Below are 9,573 nucleotides of genomic sequence, written 5' to 3' on the forward strand. Positions count from 1 at the left end.
GCAGATAACATAAACAATTTTGTGTTTATGTTATCTGTGTTTATGTTATCACACACAAAACAATTTGTGAAACAGCATATGGTAAGGATCAACAGATATTGTAATTAATCAATTGCAATTAACACCTAACCTGAGAACAAAGATCAGTTTGTGTTAAATCTGTCTTGATAGCATTGTCTTAATGCCAAGTGCGTTTTATTGTGTTCACTGTTTTACCCAACAGCTATTATGAGAGAGAGAGAGAGATTGGGATTTAATTGAAAGTCAGAACCCACAAAAATATTCTGAATTATTATACTTTTAAAAAGTTCTGCATATGACAAATTTGACAAAACCACAGCATAAAACAAGCATTAATTAATCTGGACGTTTAAATCAAAAAAAAATTTTAATTTTGTAATTTTTATAATTACTTAGATTTTTTTATTTTATTTTATTCTTCTTCTTCTTTTTTTTTTTGTGCATCCAGTGTAAACGGGATTGTGCGCGGTTCTGACGCATTAGCGAACCGGGCTGCGGTATGTGCGAGACGGTGATGGCCGTGTCTCAGCTGGACATCGAGCCTCATCCACCGGAGAACGGCTTCGTTACCCCCGAGACGAATAAATCGCCCGATTTACTCTCGCGGATCGACTGCGGCGTTTTGCCGAGCGTGGGCGGCTTCGGGAGATTTCAGAAACAGCTGATCGTTTTAACATGGATCCCGGCCATTTTCATTGGCTTCAGCCAATTTTCGGACAATTTTCTCCTGGCTGAGCCAAAGACTTGTGCGCAAGTGCAGCGGAATAACAGCGATCCTTCACTCAATGTTACGCAGGCGATATTAAATATCAACCTCAATAATGCAAGCAACTCCGCTAATGCGTCATCACAATGCATCTGTACGCAGTCGCGATGCGAACTGGAAATCGGACTAGAGCAAAATGTTGTCACAAAGGTAAGTGTGTGTGTGTGTGTGTGTTCACAAACTCAGTTTGCCCTCAGTTTCTCAGGGATAAACTTGAGCATTGGGCTGGCAGGCAGTTTCAAGCTCCCCTTATGGTTTTACTACAAATAAAACCAAAAAACATGGTTACTATGATCTTGCTACACTAACCATAGTTTAACCATGGTATTTGTAGTAAATGGTAATAATAAATGCGCCCCAAAAAAACCATGCTACTACACTTTTACAATAATAAAACCATGGTTAATTTTCGTAATGGACTTGTGTAGTAGACAAGCATGCAGTTGCATTTCACACATTTTTGCCATTTCCATCAGAGTACCCACATGAATGCATGTGGAAAGGTGAGTTTGTTTGCAAGGCATCCAGGGGCCTGCATTACAGCGCAAAGGACCGACTCTCTGTTCAGAGAATGGCATTGCTGACTGAGACGAATATGAGTCATCTGCATCAACAGCTGACAAGGTGCCAGCCATCACGGGGTGTCATGTCACTGGGTTCCCTCATGCTGACCAGATGACATAACCGCTCTGAAAAAAAAACCAACAGCACCCTTTTAACCATCTGCGTCCTGCCCTTCGGCCTCCATTAGCCTGTCGGTGCATTGTGCAATAGTGAATATGGCTCAGCAAACTCTGAGGATTACACAGTAATTCTGAGCAGCCTACAGAGATGAGAGAAAGCCACCGCAGGCCTTTTGAGTTGATCATATTAGTGCCACATTATGTGCTTCCCTGCTAATCTGGTAACTGGAGGAAGATTCCCTATTAATAACAGCTATGGTCAAGGAGTCTTCATCAAATGTGCTGTAAGACTGAAATCTTCATCTTGTTTTCTCTGTCTAGATGCTCGTGTTATGACGTGATGTATCATGTACAAGCAGAGAGGCAGATTAAGTGCTACTTTATTCCATATTTGCATAATTTGAAAAAGACCCACAGACCTGTATGCAGTGCACAGAGCCTGCCATGAGAGTGAGTGAATCAGCAAACTTGTACGAAAGCATCAATTTACCCATGGCTTTGCTGTTCTCTCTGAAAGGAAATCCTGTAACTGTGTTGGCATGCATTTCCAGCAATCAAAATTGAGCTATCGTTTCTATTTATTTATTGAAACTGTTGTCCATATGATCAATTTGGAGGTGTAATTTATGGTTGCTGCATGGAGCAAAAAAATGGTTTCTTTAATATCACCTTCTATACCAAGTAAGGCATAATGTCCAGCGTGCCATTTTTTTTTAGGTTTGTGTCGGGGTTCTAATCACTCTGTCACGTTTATGTTGTGCATTTATCCTGTTTTTTTTTTTTTAATACATCCACTTGCTACATACAGTAAGTAAATAATTGGACATGGTATATTAATTTGAGCTGGCATTTTATTAGCTCACTTGTAATGAACTCTTAACTACAAAATGAGCACTGTTGAGGTGCTTTGGGAACAGGGTTGAGAGCCTCTGAACTAAATGCATTCATGTCTGAAGTCTCGAGTAAATAATAACTGTGTCCTTTTCTTATCTAATCCTTTAAATCAAAGTCATACAGGTAGAGGCATGCTACCACAATTTTGGGGCCATTCAAAAGTCTTATGCTCACCAAGGATGCCTTTATTTGATCACAGAAATACAGTAAAAATGGTAATATTGTACAATATTATTACAATTTAAAATATCTGTTTTCAAAGTGAATATCTGTTAAACTGTAATTTATTCCTGTGGTCAAAGCTGAATTTTCAGCATCATTACGCCAGTCTTCAGTGTCACATGATCTTCAGAAATCATTCTGATTTGCTGCTCAAGAAACATTTCTGATTATTCTCAATGTTGAATACAGTTGTGCTGCTTAATATTTTGGTGGAAGCTGTGAAACAGTTCTGCAAAAGGCAGCAAAGTTCATACATTTCACGTCAGTTTAATTTAGTTTTAATTCAGTTTAGTACCAGTGTCGATGTTGTGAGAACAGCATTTATTTTAAAGATTTTTAAAAATATATTGTCACTGTTGATCAGTTTAATGCATCCTTGTATAAAAGAATTAATGTATTAAAAAAAAAATCTTATTGACCTCACACTTAAAATAAGCCAATAAATCGGAGATAATAAAGTTGTATAATATTTGTTTAAATAAATAAAAAAGAATAAAAAAACAATAATTTTAGGTGAATTTAGGCAACACAGCATTGAATCTTGAATAAGTATTTGTTGATGTATTTGGATTTTATAGTTTTTGTCAGTTCAGTGTCCTCATCTTCCAGTCAGTTTCTTTGTGTTCAGTAGATGAAGAATTAGTTTCAGGTAGGAAACACTGACATACAGTAGTCTTTGCTGGAAAGGGCATCTATGAAGTCCTGAAATGACCCAATATCTTACAGTGTGTGTCATGCCTTTGTGGCACCAGGTCTTATGTTTTACAGTCAGCTAACAGAACCTCAGACTTAGTTTTAATTCCGTTTAGTACCAGTGTCGATGTTGTGAGAACAGCATTTATTTTAAAGATTTTTAAAAAATATATTGTCACTGTTGATCAGTTTAATGCATCCTTGTATAAAAGAATTAATGTATTAAAAAAAAAATCTTATTGACCTCAAACTTAAAATAAGCCAATAAATCGGAGATAATAAAGTTGTATAATATTTGTTTAAATAAATAAAAAAGAATAAAAAAACAATAATTTTAGGTGAATTTAGGCAACACAGCATTGAATCTTGAATAAGTATTTGTTGATGTATTTGGATTTTATAGTTTTTGTCAGTTCAGTGTCCTCATCTTCCACAGTCAGTTTCTTTGTGTTCAGTAGATGAAGAATTAGTTTCAGGTAGGAAACACTGACATACAGTAGTCTTTGCTGGAAAGGGCATCTATGAAGTCCTGAAATGACCCAATATCTTACAGTGTGTGTCATGCCTTTGTGGCACCAGGTCTTATGTTTTACAGTCAGCTAACAGAACCTCAGACAAAAACCAGTCTATCACCTGAACAATTTGACTAAGTCTGTTATTTAAATAGTTATGAATCTCATTGCACTTAAAAATAACTAGTAGTACAAATAAATAATGCATGTGACACCTGTAGACACTTAAATGTTTCTCATTTAAACTTTCTTTTTAAAATAATCTAAGCTATTATAAATCTCGTACATCTGCTCAAAGCGAGTCTTCACTGTATTTGAGCCATTGTTTCTGGTGAAGACATGCACTGCTCCCCACAAATTCCCCAGCCAGGCCGCTAAAGCTTCTTCTTTCGAACCTTGAGACAGGTTTTCTCCTGTCAGTGTGATCTTCGGGGAAAGTGAGCTGTTTGCAGGCATCTCATTAATAAGAAGCTGCATGCTGCAACTCGTGTGCGGATTCGTTATTGACCTCATATGCGTGATTGGCGTAGTATTTCACCTGCTTTAGCTCTAATTCAATGCGTGCTTTGCATTTCTCATGCTTTTCGTGGATAGCAACTGGTGAAAGATTCATGTGTGATGGCTATTGGTGTTTTTTGTCGACTTTACTGACGGTATCTGCTGGCACCATATATTTGCATATCGCGTCGGTTATTTCCTTGTGCAGTTTTGAGCTCCTCTCAGAAGACGTGATGCTCGCAAATGCCGGAATGATCAATATTTGTTCAGTTAGGTTGGCTTTGAGGTGTTCTTTTGTTTGTTTTTTGACATAGTTTGTTGTCATACGCTGATCATATAGGTTTTTATGGTGGTGTCTAGGGCTGTGCGATATTGAAGAAAAATGCGATATGCGATAACTCATTAAATAATGCAATATTCGATATGCGATACGATGATGCTTAAAGTGCCACATGCTCAGATGAAACAGTTTTACTCAGCTGTTGCTGAGTCAGTTCTGTGAACTTCTATAACTATCTTGTGTCATATATATATATGGTTATTTGAATAAGTATTTGTTGATGTATTTGGATTTTATAGTTTTTGTCAGTTCAGTGTCCTCATCTTCCAGTCAGTTTCTTTGTGTTCAGTAGATGAAGAATTAGTTTCAGGTAGGAAACACTGACATACAGTAGTCTTTGCTGGAAAGGGCATCTATGAAGTCCTGAAATGACCCAATATCTTACAGTGTGTGTCATGCCTTTGTGGCACCAGGTCTTATGTTTTACAGTCAGCTAACAGAACCTCAGACAAAAACCAGTCTATCACCTGAACAATTTGACTAAGTCTGTTATTTAAATAGTTATGAATCTCATTGCACTTAAAAATAACTAGTAGTACAAATAAATAATGCATGTGACACCTGTAGACACTTAAATGTTTCTCATTTAAACTTTCTTTTTAAAATAATCTAAGCTATTATAAATCTCGTACATCTGCTCAAAGCGAGTCTTCACTGTATTTGAGCCATTGTTTCTGGTGAAGACATGCACTGCTCCCCACAAATTCCCCAGCCAGGCCGCTAAAGCTTCTTCTTTCGAACCTTGAGACAGGTTTTCTCCTGTCAGTGTGATCTTCGGGGAAAGTGAGCTGTTTGCAGGCATCTCATTAATAAGAAGCTGCATGCTGCAACTCGTGTGCGGATTCGTTATTGACCTCATATGCGTGATTGGCGTAGTATTTCACCTGCTTTAGCTCTAATTCAATGCGTGCTTTGCATTTCTCATCCTTTTCGTGAATAGCAACTGGTGAAAGATTCATGTGTGATGGCTATTGGTGTTTTTTGTCGACTTTACTGACGGTATCTGCTGGCACCATATATTTGCATATCGCGTCGGTTATTTCCTTGTGCAGTTTTGAGCTCCTCTCAGAAGACGTGATGCTCGCAAATGCCGGAATGATCAATATTTGTTCAGTTAGGTTGGCTTTGAGGTGTGCTTTTGTTTGTTTTTTGACATAGTTTGTTGTCATACGCTGATCATATAGGTTTTTATGGTGGTGTCTAGGGCTGTGCGATATTGAAGAAAAGTGTCTCAGATGTTGGTACATATTTGTGGTATTGTGCCATTTTTTGAAAAAAAAAATTGATAGGTCTTACCATAGTGATCCTATACTCTAACTGCTGATGTACAATTGCTTTTGGCAACAATTTATTATTGTGCCTTGCATTCATATTTTCTATTCTAATGGTTGTGCATTTTGGTAATGATTTGTACAACTTAAACAGAAAGGTCAAATCTCGTGTGGGGAAAGTTAGTACAACCCTGCATATACATCAAGTGCTTAACATTAGAATAAGGCGCAAATTATTCATTCACCTCAGTAACATGGTTTGGTTTAGTTCTAAGCACCAAAGCTCATAGTACCCAGCGCTGTATATTAACCGCTTGCATGTAATCTGTATTACGTAACCAGGTTCCAAAAATTAAGTGTTTGTAATTAGCTTATATTACATTTTAAAATGCTCATAATCAGACTACAGTTTTATTGAATACAAGATTACATATTATACACAAGGTCACATGACATGCAGGTAAACAGGAATAATATTTCATATTTTTATTAAGTGTTTTATTTTGATTGTTGTAATTTAAAAAAAAAAGATTAATTTTAATTTAACATTTGTATAATTTAATTATTAGCTTTTAATTAAACTCACAAACCCGCTGCAGTTTCTTCACGAACCCCAGTTTGGGAAACTTTGATGTAATATAATGTTTAGTGCACTTTGTGTTGTTAATAACAATGAATGGAATATATTATATTCTTTCTCTTTGTATTTTAATATCAGTATCATACAAGATTATCCTATTAAATCAATGTGATTTATAAAGTTAGGTCAAACGTAATCTCAAAGTAGTCTGATTGTAATACCGGAAATGTGTAATGTAATGGATTACTTTACTAACTACAATTTTTGTCATGTAATTTGGAATCAGTAACAGACTACAATTTGTAAGTAATCTACCCAACACTGATAGTACTGTACCATCATGCAAAGATCATGATGCCTCACAAAGTCTCATTAGGTCAATGAGATAGATTAATAATAAAATAACTCTAGAGGGGTTTTACCATGCTGACTGTTAATACACTAAAGCAGTGGTTCCCAACACTGGTCCTGGAGGCACCCCAACACTGCACATTTTGCATGTCTCCTTTCTCTGACACAAATTTCACGTCTTGAAGTCTCTACTAATGAGCTGATGACCTGAATCAGGTGTGTTTGATTAAGGAGACATGCAAAACGTGCAGTGTTGTTGGGGTGCCTCCAGGACCAGGGTTGGGAACCACTGCACTAAAGTACAGCAAGCTATCAGCAAACTCAGCAACTCGGTCTGCATTTGCACCATAATTAAATGCACAACATTAAACTCTCAGTCGACCTCACAGTCAATCCTGGCACGTCCCTGAAGAGAAGCAGGACCTCTGGGACGATTTGCACCATGCAGATGAGACCGATTTTGACTTGTTTGGTCACAGTTTCAAATGTCACACTGGGAGAAAAGAAGCTGATGGCAACTGTAAGGCATGATAATGACCCCAAACAAGCAAGCAAAGAAATTATTGATTTGAATGGTTGACTGTAGTCTTCTGCCCTGAGTCTCTCTGATCGAGTTGAGCAAGTCGGAAAAGTCCCTGAAAAATAATGCTTGTTCTTCTTCTCTGATCTCCTCAGACAGCCTCTGAAAGCCATTTTCCATCGGGAGAGCCCTTTCAGATTTTGAGGACTATTCTAATTGCATTGGAGGCCCCACAGGCTTTTATTTTAATAAGATGAGGTGAAATGAATAGGAGAGTATCATCACTGAGAGTCGTGCACATTTGGCTCTAGTGTTGCATTCTGATGACAAGGTCAGGATCAGGCCTGAAGGGTTTTGATTCAAAAGCAAGAGAGTAAATATGATAAAATTGGTCTCATGAACCAATCATCTTGATGAATGTTACTGCTACACATTTTTGATGAAGCTGATTAATCTTGTTATAGGAGCCATTTTTACTGTCTATCAGTGTATGATAAAAATACGGTAGGTGCTGCTGATCTACTGTACCTGAAGCTTGTTTTTCTTTTACTGAAAATAATAATGAACTGAGTGTAACATTCAAGACATCCATAACTCACAGGCCCATAAATGATTGTGCAATCAAGTATATTATATGGAATTAAATAAGTTGTTTGGATAATAGGAGCAAAGATGCTGTCAGTGTTGCCAAAATCGAATTTCATATTCGCAGCTGTTTGATTAAATTACTTCTAGAGCGTAATATATTTTCAACTTAAGTCAGCAAAGGAAACTTGAGGCCTAACCTTTACATTTTGATTTTACTGAACCCAGCTAAGGTCTTTAGGACCTCTGCTAGAAACCTTCAGTTGGAGCTGAACTCTTCAGGAGCACGACTGGTCACCCTTTGTCTAGAAACTCTGTGTGTGTGTGTCCTGGTCCTCAAGATGTTTTAAGGTGCATGCACAGATTTAGGTGTTCTAAAGAAAATTCCACATAATCTGCCATTTTGAAACATCTGTCCTTTCCAAACTGTGGCAAGTAATAAACTGGAATAAAAGCTTTAATGCACAAGGCTACTACTGATTATGTCATGGCTTAAAACAAAATCTCGCCACTTACACCAAGCAGTTTAGTCAAATATGGAGAAATATGCTTGTTCAAAAAATAGATTTGTATTCAAATGTATGATTATAAATTTGGTGTATATTCAAATTTGCATATATATTCAGACTTTGTGCTTTGACACAATCTATATTGCCTAAAGTGCTATATAAAAATAAAGTGGACGTGACCTAAAACTATGTATTCAGGATGTACAATTTGGATTTACATTTATCACACATACGCAATTGATTTTATATATTTTAGAATTTATTAAAACAATTTATTAATTATTATTTAAATTAAATTATTTTTTTCATTGGTTTTGTACTTTTTCGTCACAAACTAGCCTAAAACCTTGTTCCAGAAGTTGCTTAAATATTGAAATTACTCAATTAAAACAGCACGTCAAACTAGATTTTTACATTTTCTGAAGAAGATATGAATATTGCTTGTCCATGCAAAACTACTGTGCTATTGGGTGGATGTGAGGGAAATAATGGTGAAATAAGGTTTATGGCATAATCACTGATCTATAATGAAGTATTGGATTGCTGATAATGTCATACTGCACCACCATATTGGTAATCTCACAAATACTACTATCTTAATAGGAGATCAGTTAATATTACCCACCCAAAAGTTATCCTTTTTATAGCTGAAGTCTGCCTATAGACTATAGTATAGAATATAATGATTTTATCGGCATTGCACATGTACAATGAAACTTGTTGTGCAGATACTAAAAAAGATACATTAAATAATTTACCCATGCACACTTGGTACATACATATGATGTTACTAAAAAGAACATTATTTTGTGTATTTGTTGTAATGAAATGTGTTTATGTGGTTTAAGGTTCAAAAAACACATTATTTTCCACATACTGTACATTATTGTTTCTCCTCTATGCCCCGCCTTTTGGCGATTTTTACAAAGCTCATCGGTCTGAAAAGCAAGGTGTGCTCTGATTGGCCAGCTATCCAGTGCGTTGTGATTGGACGAATTCCTCAAGCGTGTGACGGAAATGTTACACCCCTTATCATATTGTGATGCTGTGTCCCAGTGCGACGAGACAAAAACATGGGGGCATAATTACTGATTATAATGACTTATACAGTCTTTTTACGCGTTGCGT

General features: G+C 36.6%; 1 protein-coding gene across 1 annotated transcript in view; it reads left to right on the forward strand.

Annotated features, from left to right (window-relative positions):
* Positions 1–452: 452 nt before the first annotated feature.
* The window catches only part of slc22a23 (solute carrier family 22 member 23), a 53,155-nt gene continuing 44,034 nt past the window's right edge, over positions 453–9,573 (forward strand). Inside the window, exon 1 of the mRNA XM_016508264.1 lies at positions 453–937. Coding sequence (XP_016363750.1) covers positions 521–937 — 417 coding nt within the window. The 5' untranslated portion in view covers positions 453–520. The remainder of the gene's footprint in view (positions 938–9,573) is intronic.

Source organism: Sinocyclocheilus rhinocerous, unplaced genomic scaffold (genome assembly GCF_001515625.1).
Source record: "Sinocyclocheilus rhinocerous isolate Xijiao unplaced genomic scaffold, SAMN03320098_v1.1 scaffold173, whole genome shotgun sequence".
NCBI classification, from domain to species: Eukaryota; Metazoa; Chordata; class Actinopteri; order Cypriniformes; family Cyprinidae; genus Sinocyclocheilus; species Sinocyclocheilus rhinocerous.